This window comes from Penicillium cosmopolitanum (assembly GCF_028827165.1).
Source record: "Penicillium cosmopolitanum strain IBT 29677 chromosome Unknown utg000007l:1.0-333516.0:1.0-333752.0, whole genome shotgun sequence".
Taxonomy (NCBI): domain Eukaryota; kingdom Fungi; phylum Ascomycota; class Eurotiomycetes; order Eurotiales; family Aspergillaceae; genus Penicillium; species Penicillium cosmopolitanum.
Window position 1 is genome coordinate 62421 of NW_026622677.1, and position 24630 is coordinate 87050.

Below are 24630 nucleotides of genomic sequence, written 5' to 3' on the forward strand. Positions count from 1 at the left end.
TATGGGACCCCGGAACGCCAGATAATATCGGGAGAATAGCTGGCTAGATAGCCGATTTTCTCACGAGCGACCTATAAAATGGATCAGAAAGACCTAGATGATATTCCTCACACATTGTCCCTAAAATACCGCTTGGTTACTATTGACTCAACACATCATCTATTACCACCCTCTTGCCGACTCCAAGTTTCGAATATAATGACGAAGAAAATCGTCATTATCGGTGCTGGGTTCGCTGGTGTCTGGAGTGCCCTGTCGGCCAAGCGTCTGCTCGACCTTCGAAGCCAAAATCAAGGCATTGAAATCTTGGTCATTGCTCCTGAGCCCTCCTTGGTCATTCGTCCGCGACTCTATGAGGCAAACGCTTCCGACATGACCCATCCTCTTGGAGCTCTCTTTGAAGGAGCAAGAATTGAATTTCTTCAAGGCATGGTGAGATCTATCAATTACAATGCGCAAACTCTGGACGTCCGGTCCGCTTCAGGCGCCGAATCGACTACCAGCTACGACCGCCTCATTCTAGCAGCTGGAAGCGCCGTTATCCGGCCAAAGAGTATCCCGGAATCCAGCAACACACATTTGACATTGATTCGCTGGAATCTGCAACGAAACTCGAAACTCATCTGCGGGATCTCGCTTCCCTTCCACCAAGCCCGGGTCGCAATACCATCGTGGTGTGCGGTGGTGGTTTCACGGGCATTGAGCTAGCAACCGAACTACCCAAGCGTCTTGGCCATATCAGTGATTATCGCGTCGTTCTGGTTGAAAACACAGACCAAATCGGCCTGGCGCTTGGACCGGGACCCCGCCCTGTCATTACTCAGGCCTTAGAAGACCTCGGAATAGAGGTCAAGGCTGGGTCTCCCGTTGCGAAATTGACCCCGATGGCGTTTCTCTTGCTTCTGGTGAGCGTATTGAGACAAAAACAGCTATTTGGACTGCCGGGGTAAGAGCAACACCCCTGACGCAGCAGTTTCCCGCTCCTAAAGATGAGCTGTCTCGCCTCCATGTCGACCAGTATCTTCGAATTCCTACAATCGAGAATGCCTTCGCCACGGGAGATGCTGCGTCTGCTCTTGCCGATACCAAAGGACATTATGCCCTTATGTCCTGCCAGCATGCTCTGCAACTGGGTCGCGTGTCGGGCCATAATGCGGCTGCGGACCTTCTGGGCGAACCGATGATCGAGTACTCCCAAGCCGCCTATAATTGCTGTCTGGACCTTGGCTCCTGGGGTGCTGTGATCTCTGCCGGTTGGGATAGGAAGGTCAAGCATACTGGAGATGTAGCAAAGCGAGTGAAATGTTATATCAACCAGCAATTGATCTATCCTCCCCACGATTCTCAGGAAGCGCTTACTTTGGCGAACCCTAATTGGCCCGACTCTGATCAACTATTCGAACAAATGCTGCAAGCTGTGGGTTAGAATTGCATGGCATAATACAACACAAGAGTACTGAGCGGTGAGGTGGGTAGATTCATTGACTACGTCGAGAGACATCTTCCATCTTCATCTTTGTTTTTCGGGCTGCTATTCGTGTATCTATTCTAGCATTTTAGTATATTTGAAGATTTTCGTACCGTATCTTCAAATCCAGAATCTCCAGACATAGTTGTGTTTCAGAGCGATGAATTGTATTGCTATTCAGAAGGAAATATTACGTTGTCTATATAAAAGAAGGACATGTTGATTTCCAAGCAACTTACTTCTTCGTATAGATACCTCGGGATTAATTCCGTTGGTTCGGTGTGATTTCTGATCTCTCCCAGCCTCATGAAACCAAAAAATGCTTCTTACTGTAGACCCAGAAACCAAAGTCTTTCAGAGCCAGCCATGGTCAATGCTTATGATCTGCCTCTCAAAGCGCTAGCAGATCGATTCTTTCAGATCTTTGTTAATAAAGTCCAGATATCCTTGCCATTCATTCAACAAGACCTCTTTGTGGAGCAATATGAGCGCTTTTATTATGGGAGTTTTCGAAATCCCGGGGATAAATGGTTGGCAATCTTCAATCTGATCATGGCCATTAGTTGCGCGTTTTGTCGGCTTTCTTCGCAATACACGCAGCAGGTGGCCGACGAAACACTCTTTTCTGCAAGAGCTAAATTGCTCAACGTATCTGACACTATTCTATATGATCATGACGATTTGCAGCAAGTGCAAATCGAGGCCCTGATTGCGTTTTTCTTATTGATTGTCTCGCAGGTGAACAGGTATGATATCACCTTCGATCCTTGGCGGCGTTCTTCTGATTCCCCGACATGTATATGTCAGAATTAATTTCTTCTTAGGTCGTGGAAAATCATTGGTATTGCCGCACGTTCGGGTGTCGCATTGGAAATGAATCTTAAAAAAAAACGACACACTTGACGTAAAGTCCCGCGAAGCTCAGACAAACTTATGGTGGTAGGTTGTTCGCTTAGAGCATCTTCTCTCTGTCATGACTGGGCGAATTTCTTGCCTTCGAGATGCTTCTAGCTCTGCGCCTCCGCCGACTCCCCTGTCGGCCTTTTCTCATGCAGGCCTCTGTACCCTCGACCCAATCAATGAGCCATCATTGCATATGCAGGACCTACAATGGGCGATAAAATTAAACAAAGAGCAGATGGAGTCTCAACGGAACTTTCTGAAGTCCATCGTGCCCAGTCCATCGCTCTACTTTTTCTACATAGCTGACCTGTCATTGATCGTCCATGCTATTACTAATAAGGTATATGCGACCGACATTTCTCGCACAGGATAGGGTCGCGTCGAAAGCCGTATATCTTTCTACAGCAAGAAAATGGATTGGTGGGCGACAAGTTTACATCCTTCGCTCAGCTTCGGAGATAGTGACCTAAATCACTTGCCAGAAAGTAAATCTTCTTTCCAGATCTCTCTCGCGTTGCACTATTACAGCACCCGGATTATACTTAACCGACCCTGTCTTGACCGGCCAGCTTTTGACAAGAATAGCGGCATACGGCTCGCGCGGTCACGTTTTAGCAATAATTCTGCCTTGGCATATCTCCAAGCTTTTTTAGCTGTCTTGATGCTGTTACCTGACGAGCCGGATCTGAATTGATGTTATGAAGATGTACAATGGTGGGATTTGTTACATATCCTCACCCAGGCGACTGTTGTTCTTTTACTAGACATTTCGATCGGCCCAGCACCCACAAGACCGGAGGAAGTTGCAGTCCCTGTTGAATCAACCAAGGTTGTTGTGACCAATTTGAAAAAGGGACTTTCCTGGCTGCATTGCTTAGGAAATACTTCAGAGGCAGCTCGACGTGCTTTCAAGTTTTGCCACAGCTGTATTCACCGAATGGCCGCTACGAAAGGCCTCGATCTGAATGGTGTACCCTCACCAGTTAGCCTTGATGGATCATCGAAAGATACGTCACAAGCAGATATGGAGGGTACTCAGCATGAAAACCAACCAGTTTCTTATCTACAAAATCCCAGGCCAGGAAATTACCCTTATTTTTCTAACGGCGAGGAAAGCAGCGGCATACTCTTCCAAGACCTGCAAAGTAACCAGGGCCCTATTTATGGCCCACGCACCGCGTTGGCAGTCGATGATTCTGATTACGGTATGTCAGAATTCTTGCCACACATGACCGACACCGATGGAGATATTGAAGAAGCACTGCTTCATATGATGGGATATTTTCAATGATTATCTTGCCTAGGAATATACTTCATTTTTATCCAGGAATATACTTCATTTGTATCCAGAATTACGCATCAGCGAACCTCCTATGCATCTCCATAATCAACAAGATCATATAGACAGCCTGTATCCCATGGCAGTAACATATACAGAGCAAAGCCGCTGGAAGAAGGCAAATTAGCTCAATATATACTTCCTATAGATTCACAAGAATAAATTAGAGTGAAGCAAACTAACACGCTAACTACGGAGACACAGAAACCATACCAACATCCGGTGGGTCCTGACCAGCGAAGATAATCAACTGTTGGACCTGGCCAAAGAGCAGGCCAGGGCCGCAACATAAGAGGATACCACCCCCAAGTACAGGTACCCGGAATAGTCAACGACACTAAATATCGCACGATCCCAAGCAGCCGCCAGCAAAGGCTAGCCAGAGAACGTTGTAACGAAATAGGTCATTTCCATTGTTGCTGATGCCTTGCGCGGAATGCATCGGCTTAGGCATCCAAGCCTTCACCTTCTGTCTCAGCTTCCTCTTCTACTTTCTCCTCAAGCTATTGATTTCGTCAAACCGCTACTAATTTCTTTGCCCGATATCACTACATCGTATCCTGATCTCTGTGAGTATCTCAGAACCGTCACAAACGTAGGGAGACACGCGAAGCGGGTGGATGCAGCTCTTCTAGGAAAACACACCCGGTAGCTGTGTGATCGATTATCGTGGAAAGAAGCGAGCGTGTTGGCCCAACTCCGGACTGGCATGGCTAGATTGAAGGAATATCTCCATCGAATCAACGTCACGAAGACGGACCAGTGTGCATGTAAACAGGCCAGAGAGACTGTTGAGCTTTTCCTCTTTCGATTTCGGAAGTGGACCGCATACCGTACGGAAATACTACAATGTACCCATCCCCACCGCGGCAAAAGATTCTTCTTCCTGGGCGGAGAATCGCCGTCCGATGATCAGAACTGGACGACGAACTTGGAAGCAGTGCGAGCCTTAATACGGTTTGCAATCGTCAAAGGCCGACTCGACGCCGCTTAGCTATGTCGACGAATACAACCCCCCTCCCACCTCTAAACTAACCTACATCAACCACCTCATACTGGAACAGGAGATGCGCTTCAACTGCCGAGAATAGTATGTTGAACACTCGAAGAAGCGCCTTCAAGCCAGCCTACTAACTAAATTACTAACCCGCGAGGACCCGCCACGATATCGATAGCTGAGATGACATATACTGAAAGGAACAATGTATGGGCTCTAAGGAGGCACAGCATATACTATGATATGTATTGGTAGATTAGTGATAGTTGCCCTTTCGGTTTAGCTGTCGGGCGTTAGAAAATTGTATGTGTGTGAGGAGCTCAAGTACTCACAGAGATCAAGATACGACGTAGCGTAGCAGGTAAAGGAAATAGTAGCGTTCGACGAAAGTAATAGCTTGAGGAGAATAAGAAGGAAGCTAAGACAGAAGGCTAGATACATAGGCGTAGGCGTGGATGCCTAGATGGGTGCCATAGGCATAAGGCATCCACGAATGGTAACAACACCAGTTCGTTACATTTCCCTGCTGTCCCTGCTTTGGTATGGACTATAGAGTTCGGATGATGCAAAATAGCACCGCAGTGCTTTTACATCACCTTAAGTTACCCAGTAACAAAATGGGAAACCTGTTCGAAATCAGCCTATATACCTGCTCGCTGACCCTTTCGATCCCAGATAGTAGATTGATGCTCAGAGTGCCCGCTCTGTGTCTGAATCCACCAATCGACAAATTGCTCTTTATTTATATCTTCGCATATGACGTAGGTTTGCGCTGGATCTGTAGAGCGCTTAAGAGATAGAGGGATAGTCAGAGGCGGAGGAAGGGGAGTTATTTGGCTTGCAGAGTGCTCGGTCGCGATACTTTCGGAAAAAAAAAAGGACGAATTATCAAACTTGCCACTATCCGAAAGGGGTAGATCTCTAATTGTTGAGATATAATAAGAGTTAAGTGAGAGTCTTTTGGGTTTGATACTTGAAATTTTAAAGCTACAAAGTACAGGCCAGGATAATTGCAGATTTGTTTCAATAGAAGCCCGAAAATAATACGAAGCCACGCAGTAGAGGGCTCGGGCACCATTTCGAGAAATGTACACCAGGACACTTTTCTGTCTAAGATGTTGTTTAGGGTGGGTCGAGATCGCCTTGAGACTTATGTCTTGATGTTTTTATTTTTGTTTTTACTTTTTGATATATATTTGTCCTGGGGGATTTAGAAAGAAAATGCTCTTGGAAAACGCCAAAATGCCAGTGAAATTGTTGCCACGTATCGACAATTATCGCAATCTGAATATGCTTCCATATTGCTTCTGAATTGAATAACATAAAAATCCAAGATATTTGTTGAGTCTATATTGCTGGAGGGTTATTAAAGAATATTTCTTTCGTCGATTAGTGAAACGCGTCGGGCCACTGATATCGAAATTGCACCGGATCATGAATTAAGAAGACGAATTACACTAGACTTAGTCGGAGCTCACCTGTTGTTTAGATCGAGGTGGCGAAAATTACTGAGTCAGTCCTCTCAAGTTTTTTGCTTGCTAAATCAGGCCATGTCAACATCAAATACAAACTAGCAGTATCTCGCGCTCCATTGATTTTTTCTTCTTCTGGAAAAGTTTCGGAGTACGGCTCAGCAACGGCTATAGCGAGTAATTGGCGCTACAAAAGACGAGACGAAATTCCTTGAAGTTTCTCTTGTCCCTTCTAGACCCACACCACTCAACTTCCCCGTTGGGCGCTGAGATGGTCCCCCAGTTCTAGGTGGGTGGAAGTGTCGGGACTTCCTGGAGTGATGGTCATGGAGGGCGAGCCCTATCATGAGCCGACTCTTCGGGAGGCTTTGAAAGACGTCTCGCTGGTTTTTGTCAACACAAACGGCTTGGTCATTGGTGAAAAAGCCGAGATATATTGGGGAATTCGCCTTTACGAGCTCGCTCGGGAGTTCCGTGTGAAGCATTTTGTCTACGCCGGTCTAGAGTATGCCTCGAAGCTTGGAAATTTCGACGCTAACTATCGGACAAGCATTCTCGACGGTAAAGGGAAAGTGGTCGATTATATCTCTCGCCAACCTACCGCTCCGACGGGATGGTCTATTCTGACATCGTGCCCATATGTTGAAGGCCTTTCTGAATTTCTCCGGCCTTTTCCGGATCCCTCGGATCCGGAAACCATGGTCTTTGCAGCGCCTCTAGGAAACGGAAAGTGTCCACTCATTCATCTTGAAGACTACGGTCTATATGCACGATGGCTGTTCGACAACCCCACAAGAAGTAATGGTCTTGAATTGCATGTGGGCACCGAAGATATTGCGTGGAAAGATCTCGCAGCGGTCTTTACAGCGGTAACGGGTACAGGTGCAGTCTATCGGGATTTCACTTTGGATGAATACTTCCAGCTGGGCATGTGGCCGAATCCAGAGGCTCTACTGGGTGTTACCGGCGGTCCTGACGACTCTTCCTGCATGACTATTCGGAAGAACTATTCTGGGTTTTGGAATACTTGGAAAGATGATCTGACGAAGAGAGATTATCAGCTGTTGGACGAAATCCTGCCAACAAGAGTGAAGAGTGTTAAAGAATGGATGGAAAAGATTGGCTATAGAGGGAACTATGCATCTGTTCTGAAAGATCGCCGTGACGCGGCTAGAAAGTGAAGTCACTGCGACGGCCTCCTTTTTACTAAGAGATGGCGATTTACATGATTTGATTGGAGGCAACTCTCGCGCAAATGGACGCCTCCTTATTCCTTCTGTAATATGGCCCCGCAAACCTTTATTAGAAATAATTTCTTAGCTGCAAACTTGAAAAGCTCAACAAGCCTAAAAGTGTTTAAATCGCTTGGAAGATACAAAAAAATGCTACGCTTTCGGCATGAGGCCTAACGTCCTCATTTACCAACTAAGTTCCACCTATTGTAGAGCCCAATATCTCAAAGCATTGACTCTGATCAACACCCGCCTATTATTCACATTCTGTTTTGTATTCGAAACCGGTACTCTGGTTTCCTTTTCTCGGTATCTTCCTGAACAATAAAAAGGCCCTCTTTGAATTTTCCTATGATCGGGAGCAAAGCGCATATCTTAACATTCACCCTGGTGGCATCAGACAAAACAACCAAACAAATAGCAGCAAGTTACAGCGCTACAAGATCATTCGTCTTGCAGTGCGAGGCCGCTGGAAGACCAGTACCTGGCATTTTTGGGGAATTATACCGCCGCGGACTGGTATCACGCGGATGCCGGATATGATCTTGCAAGGAAGTGTGTACGGGCCTAAATTCAATAGATCTCGTGCACACAGTAGTATTTTAACGGGGGGGTTCTACCCAGAATTTACACAGCAAAGATAAGATGCCAAACTAATCTAGTAACAGTAAATCTGATCATAGATTGTAATGAATTTTTCGTTATGGGCTGTACTAAGATAGAAGATATGTAAAGATATGAGGGGTCTTTGAGGACTTGATAAGGTGTGGCAAAAGTGATGAGAAGAGGATCAGAGCTAAAATGACCTTACTTGTACAGCCATTGTTTCATTGGCAAGTACCCTTGCCGGTGCCCCTTCGCCCAAAGCAGTGGTATGGGACCACGGTTTCAATTCGATCTCTCTGTGGAGTCCAGCTGCAAAGCAGCGGCTCCATTTCTGTCGAGGATGATGATTCGTAGTTTCTTCGATTGTAAAGGGATTGACGACTTCAGCATAGCGACAAGTGTTGTCTATTTTAGTCAAAGTAGCAAAGCCCTAAAGAGGATCTTGCCGATATTCAACGAACCAATAGTGGCTAGCTGGAGCGATTGACCTACGGCCGTGATATTCCCAGTATTCCGGAAATCTTGGTGTCGAATAATAGCTTCCGTGATATTCTCAGCTAAATTCTGGGGCACAGCAGCTTCCGTTGACGATGAGGGTGGGGTGTCTCGCAGAATACGCAAAGCCAAGAAGCCACCGTAAAACTCGAAACTTATCCTAGTTTTCGTCATGTTCTCTTCCGTAGACCCGATGTCGTGGAGGCTGACAGACTGAGACAAGAGTAATCTAGCGTTATCCATTTGATCGGCTGGCGAACCCAATTTTGGCCCTGGGGAAAGATGGTAGGGCGTACTTTAAAGGATCAACGCATACCGCGAAATCTGGTAACGATTTAATAACCCTTTATATAGATGTTGTTCAAAAATGCCAACATAGCCTCTCCGAAATGCCGCCACTTAGATCATCCGAATGTCAAGGGTCTCTTTTGGTTGGCTTTTTCACTAATCCGAACATCTGAGAAACATGAGCAGGCTCTATTCATTCGTATGGACTTTCTGACACCCCTCCCCTTCGCCTCGCTTCCCTTATTCGCCACTGGTTTCATAGTCGGCGCGGCTGCTTGTAAATTTCCTTTCTTTTCAATGTTGTCTCCAGGATGTCGAAGTTATTTTATGCATGGTATTTGATGGAGCTGAGCAAACCCACGGCGACTCCAATCCGTGTCGACTTTTGGCAAGGAATCATGATCATGAATTCATGTACACATTCGGCCGGCATTCGGTACGTCATGCTTGGGGGATTTTGATTCCTGGGATAAGACTATTATTTCAATCAAGCTGAATGAGCTTGCTTCTGATTCAATGCCTCATCGAATCAAAATAGCTCATCTCAGACCTTCTTAATTCGCAAGAGGCTGGGGCTTTACAGGGTGGAAAGAGTACGATATTCTTCCTGCTGGTAGGAAAAAGAGCGCTACGAAAGCACCATTTCTCACTTGCAAAGAATTGTGTTCGCGGTCCCGGCGACGTCCATCCATCACTCTGTCAGCTTGATATGCCCTTTAGCTCGGATCCAGGGGTGATCTGAATAACGCAGTTGAACTCGCCGTAAGGATGCTTGTGATATCGGTCTGAATGCTCCTCGTTACTGTCCGTGTATAAAGTTGTGATGCTGAAACAGTGAGTTTGGTTGCTTGGTCAACATAACCTGCTTCGGCGATATCGGGGGCCATCAACTTCGCCCACAGCTACCCAGTCATGATTGTCCACAAGACCTTTCCAAATGAGTGAAGCGAATCTCTCATAGTACTCGTTGCCGGGGCCATATTGAGCATTCAATCATTCTTCAAAGTCTTTCCCAGGGGTGCTAGAATATGTAACACCAAGACTCATCAGCATATTGGGCCAAAACCAAAAGGAGAATACAGAAGTAGGCAAGCAGGCTTGGAGACAACTTTACGTTCTACTGACAGAGTTTTAACCTCGGCGAAGATTAAACAGGCAGTCTCAATGAGCGCAGCCTTGTTGGGGTATTGCGATATTCTGCAAGGCCAAATGACATCTTGCTAATGGTGCAGTAATCGATGAATTTTTTGTAGTAGCAGCCGGCATTCATTTTCAACTTCAGATCCTGGCGGTGACAAAAGACTTTTCTCGAGTACCAAGAAAGATTTCGTGATAACGGGACAAACCGAAGTGATTGCGTACCTACATTTGCTAAGAGTGCGTCCGAAGTCAACGTAATGAAATCGCAAAGGCCGTGATGGTATATAGCGGCCTCTGACCGTTCTTTCTGCCTCCTTGTGTCTTTCATAAGTGTTGCAGAGACTCAAGTATCAGAGACCATATTGCATGCACCAAATAATGCAAAATTTTTCTTGATTAGATAGTGCTATCTTTTTGAAAGGTCAAGTCGCGATAAGTCTTCAAGCACATACTTCATAGCGCCGGCTTCTCGCCACAAATAATAGCTCTGGTAAGGTCGGGTGTCTTTACCTCATAACTGAAAAACGCGTTTCACTAGCATGCACTAGGATGTACGAGCATGAAGTTATACCGCTTCGAAACCAATTACAATAAATTACTGTCAGAGACGGATTCGGACTTTCGGAGCGACAATGGTTATATTTCGATAGCAACTGGAGCTTTCCCTCCGTGTAGGGTGACTCCAATATCGCAGATCTTACCGCAGCTTTGCAATTGGTAAAGAGTTGACGTGTGGGTCTAGATGCCCCAGTCTTGATGCCCCACTCGAGACAACTTCCTTAAAGGGTGATCTTGCGGAATGCAAAAACATTCAATCGATGAACCTTTTTGCATGTCACTTGGACATCCTTTGGGAGGACGTCACGGTAACAGTACTCTTCTGAGACGGTTTGCCCATAGGTAACGTAAAAGAAGAATCGCCAGAACAATCATTACTCGCCAAAAGGGGAAGTTGTTTCAGGTGGGTCTCATCGATGCGAATAGTTCCTACATGGCAACGATCTGAACAGCCAAAAAATTACCTTGAAAAAATGGAAGTCACATGGTGCGCTTTTCATCTAATTTGGGCATTTGTCAGCAACCTAATCTATCCTGGATTGAAACTTTCTAAAAGCATATCTTGAGGAAAGGAAGAGAAACGGCTCCATATCTGTAGTAAAACGGTATGGGGGCCTTTCTGCCTAAGGCGGTGTCCGCCCTCACAATCGCATCTCATCACCGTGATCTATAGTTACGGCCGTAGCACATGGTTTGAAGGTGGGCTCTGGCCCGTTACAGGACCCTTCTTCTCATCCTGACGGTGGTCATAGCGACATCACCATCCGTTCGACCATGACTCGATTCGTGCGTGAGATAGACCCGAAACGCCCTTCATACCTGTTAAGTACCTCACATTCCTCAATAGCATCTAACACTTCCTGCGTAGTTTCCACATAACCTACCTATATTACTAATAGTCCATTCCTAAAGCACCTCCCTCCGTTCGTACCTTATAGTCCAGTAGCTCCTTAACGATATTCCAATTCGCCGTCGACTATTAGGGGAGGAGGCTACGTCTCGTCCACGATTTACGAAAGCAACGGACCCGTGGTAGCAGGTCGTATAAGATCCACATAAAACACAAGAGTACCGTCTTGATTGGGTAATAATAAGCAGCGGCCTACTCAAACGGTAAATCGCTCCCAGTGAAGGGCTGAAGCCGATTAGATTTAGCCTAACTAGGTCACGAACTGTTTACAAAAAGCTTGGAGAAGAGAAGGAGTGGAACAAGCGAAACAGTAATGGGAAGAGCGGTCAAGGGCGGCGGCAGAAGAGGAGCATGCGAAGCGAGGCCATATCGTAAAAAACAGCTCTAACCCATGTACCTCAGGATTCTCAGATGTCTCAAGAAGTATGCATAGCCTGCCCCTTAGCAGAGTCCATTGCAGCCTCCAGTTGATAAAACGTAGTTGATGGTAAGTTCGCCGTGGTCATTGATGTTGTTGTCACCACTGTTGAAAAAGACAGGGACCGAGCCACAACGGGTGCAGCCGTGATTCACAAGGTCCTGCACGAGCTCCGGGATCAAGCTTCCCTGGATACCGCCTGTACCCTGGAGGAATGCACAGAGTCCATCACCAGCTCCTGCCTTCCAACAAGCAATTCGTTGCCCATTGAAATACGTTCGATTGGGGTCAATCTTCTGCACGGATGCAAGGATGTCGGTCGACCGTCCATCTACATTTCCACACTGAGAGCTGCCTTGGCAGTTGATACCCAAAGCGGAAACGCTAAGAGCGAGAGCAGGAATCAAGCCGAGAGAATAACGCATTCTGCTCTAGTAATTTAGACTTTATCTCACGCGATGTGTCTGGATTTTTTACACTATACCTTAATTCTGTTTGAGGACGCTCAAGACGGAGTTGCGGTAGAGATGGTACCTGTAACCTATGATATCTTAGGATTTAAAAAAAAGATGAATTCTGGAGACATGAGGAAGGGACATTCTCAACATTATATAGGACACCTCGGCGATAAGTCCGTGGGTTCCACTTATCTACTTTTGCCCGTATTTCCTATATCGGAAAATAAGCAAAGTCTACCTTAGACTAAAACAAGGCAAAGCTCAGTGCTGTCGATGGGATTCTTCACCTAGACCAGTAATACTACTCATCACCAACACCGCCCTCAGTTGCGCTAGTAGCCGCCCCTTTACGCCCTCTTTCGACATGAATTATCTACTAAGATAGAATTACAGTGAACTCCTACTTCCGCATTATCCACCCTGCAGTATAATTTACGAGTCTAAGATAGTCGTGCTACCAACGGTAGAACGGTAGAATAACTTAAGCTATATGAGATGATCGCCAAAAATCACCTCTCCTTTAGGGAGTCAAAACGCCCGAAGATGTTATTTGCTTACCGAAGAACTAACTACCGGACTCATGCGGAAGTGCAAATGCGAATTCATATCGACTATCTAATGTCGTTAACGTGTTTAACCAACTAGCTAGCCAACCTAACGCCACTAACACTAGTTCGGATGGAGAATACCACCGCCAGGATTGCACTTTGCCTTTTTGAGTAGTTGCAAGAGAGTGCCACCGCTTACACGAGCGGTCGTAGCTCTATTACTAGTGTGGGTGAAGACCGCCAGCACGGAGCTTCACCTTGTTTTAGTAGTTGCAAGAGAGTGCATGAGTAACCAGTTTTCCTTTATTTGCGCACTCCTAACGACAGTTTCGATCAATATTAATTTTACAACCACAGCAATATCACAGATTCCTCAAGGCAAAATATGTAATATTACTTCTATTGATCAATTAGCAAACAGGCTGATTTCTCAATCTCTCATAGAGAAAAGAGGGATTTATTAGTTCGACCCACAGAGGTGACCGGAACATATATAAATAACAGTAATTTATCAAGGCTAATCAGCAATTTTATGCGTCTTGACATGGCTTAATTAGGATATTGATGCTAAAACGGGCTCTTGGCGGGTAACCCGCGGGTACCCACGGGTATACGGGTATGGGTTTGGGGTCTCAACTATGAACCCGACCCAAAGGGAGGTCTAGCCACAGATTACACGAGTGGCCGTAGCTCGATTACTGGTATAGGTGGAGAATCCCATCGACAGCACTGAGCTTTGCCTTGTTTTAGTCTAAGGTAGACTTTGCTTATTTTCCGATATAGGAAATACGGGCAAAAGTAGATAAGTGGAACCCACGGACTTATCGCCGAGGTGTCCTATATAATGTTGAGAATGTCCCTTCCTCATGTCTCCAGAATTCATCTTTTTTTTAAATCCTAAGATATCATAGGTTACAGGTACCATCTCTACCGCAACTCCGTCTTGAGCGTCCTCAAACAGAATTAAGGTATAGTGTAAAAAATCCAGACACATCGCGTGAGATAAAGTCTAAATTACTAGAGCAGAATGCGTTATTCTCTCGGCTTGATTCCTGCTCTCGCTCTTAGCGTTTCCGCTTTGGGTATCAACTGCCAAGGCAGCTCTCAGTGTTCTGATACAGGCGGACGGTCGACCGACATCCTTGCATCCGTGCAGAAGATTGACCCCAATCGAACGTATTTCAATGAGCAACGAATTGCTTGTTGGGAGTCTGAAAATCATACTGGACTCTGTGCATTCCTCCAGGGTACAGGCGGTATCCAGGGAAGCTTGATCCCGGAGCTCGTGCAGGACCTTGTGAATCACGGCTGCACCCGTTGTGGCTCGGTCCCTGTCTTTTTCAACAGTGGTGACAACAACATCAATGACCACGGCGAACTTACCATCAACTACGTTTCATCAACTGGAGGCTGCAATGGACTCTGCTAAGGGGCAGGCTATGTATACTTCTCCAGACATCTGAGAACTCTGAGGTGCATGGGTAAGAGCTGTTTCTTACGATATGGCATCGCTTCGCATGGTCCCCTTCTGCCGCCGCCCTTGACCGCTCTTCCCATTACTGTTTCGCTTGTTCCACTCCTTCTCTTCTCCAAGCTTTTTGTAAACAGTTCGTGACCTACTTTGGCTAAATCTAATCGGCTTCAGCCCTTCACTCATATCTGGCAAAACGTGGGTAGCAGCTGAAGCACCACAACGATTTAAGTGAAATGGATTTAGTATCATTGAGAAGTTCACATCCAGCGTACTCTAAAACAATTCCTTGATTTTTCTAATATTGAAAATTGGTGGCAGAGAAGGCGAATTACTTTCGACCAATAGAAACTCGGACGAATAGAAACTCGGACGAAAAACCCGGACGAAAGTCACGTGATGTCACGATCAATCCACCAACTAGGCCTCGCCAAAACCCGCCCGCGAAAACCCAGCCTGTTGGTTTATTAAGTGATGCTAGAGCTGTTAACGATACGATATCGGCACTGTTTTCCCATATCGTCAATCGGCATCGTCAACTTCGAAGTCTGCCGATATCGTATCGGCAATCGCGATCGACAGTTTAAGAAATTGTCGATACGATATCGGCAAATTATATTATCGTCGGCGATATATCGCCACCGGTAATTGGACAATAAGAGAATATTTCCTGGTCCTGAGACATAGAAGACCCAAATGACCCGATGGGCCAAATGAGGATGGTGGAGGGGCTGATGGTGAGAAAGAGGAGACCGGAGTTGGACGACCGGTCTGGAACTGACGGTTCCAGGTGTACAGTGTTGTTGGGGGCGTCGTGAAGTAAAGACGGAAAGCTTCGGAAGACCACCTTCCGAGAGCTTGGATGTGGTCACTTCTCAGGCCCGAATCGTGGGCGTGTTGGGCTGCCCCTTTTCTATAACTATGACCCTTAAGTCCTGTGGTATCTTCCCCAGAGCGTTTGAGCTTGGCGATAACGGCACATTGGGAGGCAGCTGAGGTGAATAGCCCGGAGGAGAGCGTAAAAAAAAGGAGCAGTTGAAGGTTGTGAATCATGGATGAGTAGCTTAGAAAGGCCCTCAACGGGGCAGGCCGCGTCGTTTGTCGCTGCAAGGACAATATTGACACCTTCGTGGTTTCGGTCGGTCTTACTTCTCGTTAAAGTGAGGAGGATGTGGTCCATGGTAGGGGAGAATCTGATATCCCCCCAGGTTAACTTAGTAGCAACGAAGATTTGCGTATTCCTTTGTTCAGCAGCTGAGTATGTCAATTCCCCGACCCGACGAAACCCGGCGAAGGCGACCCGGGCAGCCATGGCAACCGTATTTGCTGGGAGTACGTTGTCCGGACGTAGGTAGGAGCTTTCGAGAGCTTTACCAATTCCCCAGTCACCAAGAGAAACGGTGAGATCGCCTTTATCGACGACCATCTGGTGGTGGTCTAAGGCCATTTGCAGGATACACTCCTGCCACTTATATGCCCTGGCAAGGTCACAAATGCGGCGGTGTAAAAGGATCATTCCACTGATGCATAGTGAGTGCTTGGCAACGAAGAAATCACACCAGATAGCGATACAATTGCTGAAGCAGTGGGCCCACAGGGATGCCTCATTACCCCAATCCTTGATTGAAACTACCTTGCGGAGGAGATGTGGACTTTAAGTCGAAGGACTCGCCATCCGGTGCCGTGGCCTTGAACTCGGGGCTGCGAAGTTTTATGAGGTCCTTCTTTGGGCGGAAGGTGTGTTCGAAAACGGCTATAATGGCAGCACGGTCGAGACCGGGGAAGCGGGGGAGGACTGGCACAACAAGCGACGGGACCCTACCGTCGTCGACATCCTCCTCCGTGGTGAGGTCTATACGTGGGCGCTTGCGCTGCCCGTCGCCTGCAACAAGGGAAGCGGACACGGTGGACATGAATGAATCGCGTTGGGTATCAGAGAGGGAATTCCAAATATACTCCGGTGGATAGAACGAGGAGCCCAGGGTGGTCTGTCCCCCAGGAGTAGTACTGGGGACCTCGGAACTATGTCGCACCATTGCAAAATGAACTGTTGAAGAGGAAACCGCTGCGAAGAGATCCCAACTCGCCTTCGAAACGGCGATGTTCCTTTCGAAGGAGAGGATATACGAGCAATATCTGTGTGCGATTATAAGCACGGAATATTGTGGACCCGACGCAGGGGGGAGGGGCTTTCAGCAACAATCCCGAATAGAACATATCATTTACTTTTGCCACGATTGTCGATTATAGAATGCTCGGAACATCAATTTTATTTGTGGTTATCCAGTTGGTACACAGTAGGACCTGCCCACAGGTACAGTACATGTCTTGTGAACGGGCTTTTCTCCAATACACCTACCTATTGAGACATTCGATATTGCAGATCGCATGGAGGTACATGTGAGCTCACATCATACGTCTTAATTATACGAAAGGATTGGAAAACGTATGCATCGATTACTTTCGACGGTTCCTACGCGAGCATCATGCTCTCCGACCATCATTGACCATATCCGTCTATCCAGAGCTAGCAGGCTTTTTCAGGTGACGATTCTGTATACCAATCCAGTCATTCAGTAAGCCTTTTTGATATGGCAACAAAGCCATGAGAATGTCATATCCTACATATTCACAGATAGTGGAAGCCCTTATTGCTTGACTTTTACGTGACAAGAGATTGGATTTGAGAAGACACCTTGCCACAATTAGCATATCCCACGCGATGAGCATGACATCAACCCCGAAACGCATTCTACTAGTGGGAAATTGGGTTATGAGTAGAAGTAACGCGCACCCGAGAAACACCCAAGATCTGAACCAAGATGGAAGCCTTCGCTCTGCTCGACCTCTCAAGCTTCATAGCTAACTTTGCCTCAACCAATCAAGACCTTCCTCTCATTTGTTGTAACATGTTGTCGATGGGATCGCATGATGTATCAAAAAACATGTTCAGCTCTATTTCAAATTCCTTCGGATCTATCACCGCGCAAATCCAAATAAACTCCATTGAATACTCAAAGCAGGCTGGGTTTGCATTCCATGATGACACAAGCGTGTTAAAAAGGGGTCCCATAGTGGTCGATGGAAGGCAAACACAAAGGTACCTCGAGTCGTGACAATTTGCTGTCCGTTTCCCCATATTGATCATCTCGATTTCATCGGTTGGCCTTGGATCAATGACAACCGAATCTGAGATCCAATATTCGGTTGACCAATTATAGAAAAGTGGAAAGCTTTTCCCGGCCAGGTAATTTTCAAAGCGAAGCATGCTTTCCCGGAGTTTGGAAGGTCTTTTCCATTCTGGCAAGCCAAGGAGAATAATCTTCATATCCGTCAAATTTCCTGTATGGAGAACTCCGACCTGATAATCCTCCGGTTTCAGATTCGTCAAATATGCTGGAAGCTGTGTACTGAGCTTTCCATTCTCAAGAGTGGCGAAGTTGCCTGCCATGTCAGACCGGTTAGAAGGATGATCCTGTGGCATGATAGTGGAATGTAAGGTAGTATTGATGCTCTGGCCACAGAGGTTTGACTGCTCCCATTTCCAGACAAGCTCCTCAGTTTTTGAATGAAGGACAGGAAACCTGTTCACGAACACTTGCGAGGAGTGTTATTCCGCAAGGTGGGGCTTGTCTTGTTGAGGATTAGCTTTCTCGTTCGCAATCGCCGGAAATGATGCACTACATAACAATGGGTCTTTTGCGGAAGAGATTCAAGTCAGCTTTGAGTATCTATACGATAGCCTGCCATCATGATCCATTTCCTTGTAATTATTAGTACCAGAAGCGGCCAGAAGAGTAATTCACTTAGGCTGTGTAAGGGAAGACTGGCGGTTCAAAGGTCTGTATAAGGAGAGCGCACTTTTATAAAAGAAAATTAAGACAATTAGAATTGAGGTAACTAAATGGAGAGAAGAAACCCCCAAAGGAAGCCATGCGTGAATGGCCGCAATTTTTCCAAATAAAATTCTGAAATGTGGTGGCGAGGGACTGTAAGTTTAGACCATCCAGTCACCATTTGTCCAAAACTATGCCGTTGATGCTCTAACGAGTTATCACCTGTACAGAACCCGATGCTATCCATGACCGAATTCGGGCCTTTCTCAAGCCCAGTTGACAGGCTTGAATTCGAAACATTTGTAATTGTGGAAACAGGTTTTCAGTCTGCCAAAGAACAGCTTTTCGGGGTCTTTGCCAGGTTAGATAGGGTTCATTATAGCCGTGGGATGAGCAATGCTCACCCAGCTTACAATATTTACTTTTGCACAATTACTCTGAGCACGGTAAAGCATTAATCCGTTATTATATCCCATGGTACGGTCGAACATCTTCCAATTGTTCCTCCCTGGTCGGATTAAAAGATTGGATTTGCTACTTGTCCCTGACCATCAAGTCAGTATATTTGATCCACCTCCTTAGAACATATTTTTGCCATAGGTCCAAGAGCAACATAAAAGGCATTCATATGAAATTCTTCTGGATTCTCATCCCGAGAAAGTTCCTGCCACGCTTTAACATGAAACATTTCTGAGACCACGACACGATCAGGCTTTGATCGCATAACTTCAGGGATTCATTTGAAATCCTCTTCTAGATCTTGGATCAGATGCTTGTTGTAAAGCACATTTGCAGAGGTAGTGGCCAATTGATAAATGGTACAGCTGGCGGAAAGCTCGATCCTCAAATCGACCAGAGAGATTGTTGGAAGAAGGAGGGGCCTTATGATGGAATGCCTGTGTGTAATAATTCCCATCTCTGCGCTGTTGCTGACATTTATCCTTTGGGGCTTCACTGAAGCAACCCGGACTTCTTCGTTCTGGAATGCCTTTTGAAGGTCCAGCAAGACTGCCTGCAGCTATCCCATTGAGAGGTCGGAGGAGAATATCGGGGACCTTCTTAATTGTACCAGCACGGTAGAGAACATTAACCCGTCACGTAACCAGTTCTTCTTCGACTCGTAGCCCCGTATGTGACTAGCACCAATGCCCATGAAAGCGTAGCAGAGGAGAGCTATGCTGGCTCCTACCTCAAACAATCCGCAGGGGAACCAAGGCTGTCTAAAGCATGTCCGAAGAAGGCTAGACTCTTGCGATGCATATTTCCCGAGGAAGAACAGAGTATATATGATCTGAATTTCCAAGTATTCACATGACATTTCATGCAAAGCCCTGCGATTCGGTCAAAGCGTCGCGGATATCAGTGGACCGGGACTGCGACAGACTATATTGCAGGAAGAAGCTTTTTTCCCAGTCCTGGACTCTGCGGTAGATGATGGCCCCTAAGGCACCTGCACTCTCAGGAATCATTGCAGTGACGAATAGGTAGCTTAGTACTAGCAAGAGCTGATGCAGGGTGTGGGCTTTATCGGCCGAGGAAGTGCCAGATACCGGAATTCGGGCACAAAGCCGAGGCGGTAAAGGAACCTGGCCTGCCGTATTTGCATGGATTTATGTTCCCAAACTGGAATGGAAAACTTTAGACACCACACGTGCCTCGATCATCATTCCAGTAGGCGAGAGAGCTCCCAGTACAACTTGGAGACGGTGCAGACCTATTCGGTGGATGCTAATATAATTGAATACAGCAAAACCGTGTGAAGGATAGCCTGGATGAAACTGTAGACAAGACGTCAAGCTACCTCTCAGTCCATCTCTGGGACATGGATTGTCTTCGTCAACGAGAGATATGTTCACAGCAAATGCTTGCTTTTGTGTCTCAGTAAGATCATATGAACTACCCAGAACCACACTCACACAAACAGAGAAAGTATCACCCTGTTGGATTGTGGTGGGTGGCTCCAGTGTGAACACCATGTTTGTTTCGTTTCCAGAAAAGCAGCCTGAATGTTCACTACACCATGGCATTGTTTTTGCCGTTCTGGTCTCCACCTGAAAGTTGCTCAAGAAATAAAAGAATAAAATAAAACGTGTAGGCTCCTCTAGAAAGCAAAGTACAAGTTATTGAGCCTTGCATGGAACATTGGCAGTAATATCTGTGATTTCCGGCCCCTTAATTTGCTCATCAGGACCGTTAAGTGATAAGAGAACGAACAGGACCCATATAGCATGACCGGCCTCTTTCTCCTTTTATACATATACTACGTGATGAACCGTCATGTATATGAAGAGACATAGTATGTGATGTCGAATGCGAGTTGCATAATATTACACCTCCTCGCATGAACTCGGACTCAAAAAGACGAAGGGGCTTGGAATGGCTAAATCCAGGCATGGCGAAGAGAAACTCTTTGGTCTGGATCGTATATCTATGCAATGAAAAATGTACGAATATGCGGGGAGCAAAGAGAAGGCTACCCAGGTTAAGAAAGCCTGGAACCTGCTATACCCCTGGAGATCCACACATGGACCAACCAGCAGTAGTTTGAGATTTGGCGTATCCGGTTTTTGAAATGAACAGAGCCCACTTCAGAGTCACCAGAGACTGCGGAAGTGCCTTCCACAAATGACAGACTCCTGGTAGCTTTGCTGACCGGATTGCCCCGTTTTAAGTTTGCCGTAACCGCATTGGGTGGGGCTTAGTGTTATCACTACGAACGCCCGGCCCCACTACCCACTGATCGGTGAGCTATGCTTTTTGTGATTCTTTCCAGCCAATCATTTGCAAACTTGACATGGACTAGCTGAGTTCCTTTCTCTTGGCATGCAGCATAAAAGCCCCGCAGAACACTCGTAGTGACAAGCAAGGCAGGTTCCTGAACGCAGTTATCGCACTGAAAGTATCACATAGCCGTCCAGATCCCCATCGAGGTATACGGATCTTATAAATCACCGAGAACAATAACATGAGCTATGGGTGGCGTAATTGTTCTACTAATGATGGCTACAGTCTCCTTAGGTTATGACTTCCTATATGCTCGATTGAGTTTTTTCTATTTAATTTTGGGACATGTTCAGTACTAGCCAGTACATCAATTCCTTATCCTGACAATAGTTTCCCAAGAGAAGTGCTGCCCAGTCCAACTCTTGTCATGTGGGGTGTTTTCCGCTTTTTTAATGAAAACGCGGTTGTCTCAACCTGCAATCATGACGTTCAGTCGGATCCGGCTGGAAAAAGCGCGCTAGAAGCGTCGCTGCATTGAAAGTCGCCACTGAAAGTTGAAAAAAGGGTTCGTCCTTCCGAAACTTTTAGCGACCAGTGCTGAATTGCCAATTACCCCGCACATCATGCCACTTCAAATCATAAGCATCAATCACCATTTAACACCACTGGAAAACTAAATTTCGGTTCTGGCCAGCTGATCAGTTTAATATAGGCCCCTGAGATAACGCGTCAGGCTTGATTGCTCGCGGGTTCCTCGTAATCGCGTGTAAGGGGTCTCATGCGACAGACAGTATCACCAGAACGTGTAATGTTTAAGCAGTACATCAGGTTAAGCGATATTTGGGCATCTCTCAAGCTATTGAGACTCGAATCAAGTCCAAGCGTTTGAAAAGCCCGCTGCCAAGTGCTTGCAGCAATGATTTGCAGAATCTAGGAATTTGAAACACATAGATTAAGTTAATATCTCAGTACCGGGCCCCTCAGATGCCAACGATGTCTCAATATCCGCCAAGGCCGCTCACAAGAAGTCTGGATATAACAGTGCCCACAAGAAGGATAAATTATACTTTAGACAGAAGTAATGGAGGTTATTTCGAAAAGAGATTAGCTAAAAACTGATCTCGCAGTCGCCTTCAAATATCTACAGTAGCGAGATGCTGCCCCCATGTTGCATTCGTACCATGCCGAATTATCCAAGTTTATCGCAGCCTGCGCACGTTTGACATCTAAAACGACATTTCTCCAATATTCGACTGTCTGTTTCCGCCCACATGTTACAGGTCCCCCACAGAGCGTCATGATCAGTGGTTCTTCGGTCGCGACGGCAAATTGCCAAACTAGTTTTGAGGTACAAAGCTTGAGGTGATCTAAAAAAGCACGCTTTCAGGTCATAGGGTTCAGAGTTCAGTCATACCGATACTCTATGTCAACTAAATGCTCCAGATCAAGTTAACCACACTGCTGCGTAGAGATACCGGTCTGATAGTACTATTTTGTATTATATGAGATGCCTACGAATGCGTTTTATGCAATGTTATTTCACGTTTCTAGAATGTGATCATGATTCTCCCACATCTAAATCCAAGACTTGCCTACGGCGATCAACACTTCCCACATATTATCACATATAATTCTTTTGCCAAGGTATAGACAAGCAACCGCTTCTAACCGAGCAATGACAGACGAAACTACCGGGCGCGATAAATTATGTAAAGAGCCAATGACTCATGCCGATTCCCAATGCATAATGGGGTCCGGTAGGGAGCTACGGGTCTAGAACGGCCTAGCCCTTGCAGGTGATGCATGGTGGGTGGCAAAGTTACCGGACAAAGTTTTACGCGTGAAGCTACTGCTCCACAAGGAAAGGAATTGTCACCAAATCTGCCCTATGTAATTTCAAAATATTCTCAACTTAAGTTTGTTCATTGGAGTAGTGCTCTGACTTTCCTACCATTATCTCCGCCATATCCGCAGGATCCAGGGATGAGAGTAATTACCCACAATGGTACTCCCAGGAGATATCTCTAGGACAATGTCATGGACACATCCAGGTCTACCGTTACCGTTTTTTGAATACAAATAGCCATTATATGAAATGTATAAATCCCCAAACAGAGAGCTTTGACTCCGTCAACTCCAATCCATCTCATCGAAGCCGGCTACACTAGGCCTGTTTCCCTAAATATTTATCTTCTCCTACAGGGATTATATTGGAGACCAGACCAAAGCCTCTGGCCCCTTGATATATTTTCTACTCAGAAAGGTCTTTTTACGCATTTGTTTTAACCGAGAGACATTGCTTGGAAGAGGAAACTTTTCACAAAAATTCCATCGTGACGATGGCTAATAGGAGACTTGATCACACTGGTCTGGGCAAATCCAATATCAAGAGCGAGCAAGAGTCTAGCACCAAACGAGAGAGATTGACCTTGGGAAGCTCTGGACCGAAGAAAGCCAAGAAATCCTCACAGAAGATGATTCACCAACACGTGAGCAATCACCTTGAAGAGAAAGACGAGGAGGCTTCTGAGCCTACATTTAAACTCGAAGAGGCCTTGCTCTCTCCGGAAGAACACGAAAACAAAAGTCTCAGGGCTAGGATCCCTGTAACAGAGGGTCTCAAATACCAAGGAAGAGAAGATATCAAGTCATTCAAAACCCTTGAGGGGGGCCTAATTTACTTCTTCTACCGATCCCGGGTTGATGTCCTCGGGCCTTGTGGCATAAATGATGTTGCGAGAAGTTTCATTGTTCTCCGTCCAACACCCTCGGAAGCAGCTTCGATTCAAAGCGACGGCTCAACGGAGTTCGGCACCGAATTTCGACTACTTGTGGTCCCCAAGAAAGTCTTTCCAACATCAGGCAGGATAAAGGAAATGGGCTTCGTTGAGAGGGCTGGGATAACCCTGGAAGAGCTTGAGAAGACTTTGATTGCTGGAGAAGAGTATAATACCAAGACCTACGGTACAAGAACCACACCGGACGCGACGCTGTTTGCAAAAGGCGTCTACACCATCACCTCGACGCAGCGGAATTCCCATCTTTCATATATTCTTACGAATCCTAAAACGCTTGGTCCAGTCCAGGAAGACTTTGGTCTCCGTGCGCGAGGGAGTTGGGTTGTGCAGTCCAAAAATCCGAAACTGTCAAGTCCCTCATACGTTAGTCTTCCTAAGGGCCCGGACTATCCTGAAAGGTGGGTGTTGGTTTATGAGAGCGCCATCTGCTATTCCCGTTCTATTTACCTGACCATACATGCAGCTTTGGAGAAATATTTGGTTTCTATCGCTGGGTGCCTTTGAAACCTGAGCTCATCGATTATCCCAATGCCCAAATTCTCCTAATCGGCCGGTCTCGTAAAGAAGCCTTTTCCGTTGTACCTGAGGGGCGACGTGAGGATAGGATGAGAGCGGATCAAGAATTGGAGGAAATGGCGCGCAGGAATGACGAGAGAGAAAAGGATTTCCGAGGTAACCATTCATTGAATCTTCGTGACCATTAACAATGTTATTGAGCAACTCTGAATTACCGAATGACTAAGGTCTGCTTCGTCTAGGAGTTGATCCAGTTTATGGAGACTTGGGGCTCCAGGTCCTTCACGTCCCGAGAATTTCTACGGCGTGGGCTTACTGATAGTCTCATTTGTCCGCTATCATTCAATCAATATCTTCGATTTACTCAACTCAAACGGTGGATCCAAGTTTTAAGGTTATGGAAAATAATCTTCCTGGATATTGCTGACAATCCTCAAATTAGGTACTGAAATA

The 24630-nt window shown here is 46.2% G+C and overlaps 8 protein-coding genes across 8 annotated transcripts; 4 read left to right on the forward strand and 4 right to left on the reverse strand.

Annotated features, from left to right (window-relative positions):
• Positions 1-198: 198 nt before the first annotated feature.
• Positions 199-1426, forward strand: N7509_006477 (NAD(P)/FAD-dependent oxidoreductase; the record flags this gene model as incomplete). The annotated part of the gene is made up of 3 exons (XM_056631114.1): positions 199-473; positions 524-905; positions 971-1426. 3 exons carry the CDS (start codon positions 199-201, stop codon positions 1424-1426), a joined length of 1113 nt encoding a protein of 370 aa, XP_056488375.1.
• Positions 1427-6499: 5073 nt separating this feature from the next.
• Positions 6500-7360, forward strand: N7509_006478 (uncharacterized protein; the record flags this gene model as incomplete). Its single annotated transcript, XM_056631115.1, has 1 exon — positions 6500-7360. The coding sequence occupies one exon, from the start codon at positions 6500-6502 to the stop codon at positions 7358-7360; it is 861 nt and encodes a 286-aa protein (XP_056488376.1).
• Positions 7361-8069: 709 nt separating this feature from the next.
• Positions 8070-8755, reverse strand: N7509_006479 (uncharacterized protein; the record flags this gene model as incomplete). Its single annotated transcript, XM_056631116.1, has 3 exons — positions 8070-8084; positions 8223-8422; positions 8479-8755. The coding sequence occupies 3 exons, from the start codon at positions 8753-8755 to the stop codon at positions 8070-8072; spliced, it is 492 nt and encodes a 163-aa protein (XP_056488377.1).
• Positions 8756-11849: 3094 nt separating this feature from the next.
• Positions 11850-12251, reverse strand: N7509_006480 (uncharacterized protein; the record flags this gene model as incomplete). The annotated part of the gene is made up of 1 exon (XM_056631117.1): positions 11850-12251. One exon carries the CDS (start codon positions 12249-12251, stop codon positions 11850-11852), a length of 402 nt encoding a protein of 133 aa, XP_056488378.1.
• Positions 12252-13859: 1608 nt separating this feature from the next.
• On the forward strand, positions 13860-14261 carry N7509_006481 (uncharacterized protein; the record flags this gene model as incomplete). Its single annotated transcript, XM_056631118.1, has 1 exon — positions 13860-14261. One exon carries the CDS (start codon positions 13860-13862, stop codon positions 14259-14261), a length of 402 nt encoding a protein of 133 aa, XP_056488379.1.
• Positions 14262-15231: 970 nt separating this feature from the next.
• Positions 15232-15750, reverse strand: N7509_006482 (uncharacterized protein; the record flags this gene model as incomplete). The annotated part of the gene is made up of 1 exon (XM_056631119.1): positions 15232-15750. The coding sequence occupies one exon, from the start codon at positions 15748-15750 to the stop codon at positions 15232-15234; it is 519 nt and encodes a 172-aa protein (XP_056488380.1).
• A 160-nt stretch (positions 15751-15910) lies between these two features.
• On the reverse strand, positions 15911-16339 carry N7509_006483 (uncharacterized protein; the record flags this gene model as incomplete). The annotated part of the gene is made up of 1 exon (XM_056631120.1): positions 15911-16339. One exon carries the CDS (start codon positions 16337-16339, stop codon positions 15911-15913), a length of 429 nt encoding a protein of 142 aa, XP_056488381.1.
• A 6863-nt stretch (positions 16340-23202) lies between these two features.
• On the forward strand, positions 23203-24365 carry N7509_006484 (BTB domain transcription factor; the record flags this gene model as incomplete). Its single annotated transcript, XM_056631121.1, has 2 exons — positions 23203-24059; positions 24125-24365. The coding sequence occupies 2 exons, from the start codon at positions 23203-23205 to the stop codon at positions 24363-24365; spliced, it is 1098 nt and encodes a 365-aa protein (XP_056488382.1).
• Between the last annotated feature and the right edge of the window lie 265 nt (positions 24366-24630).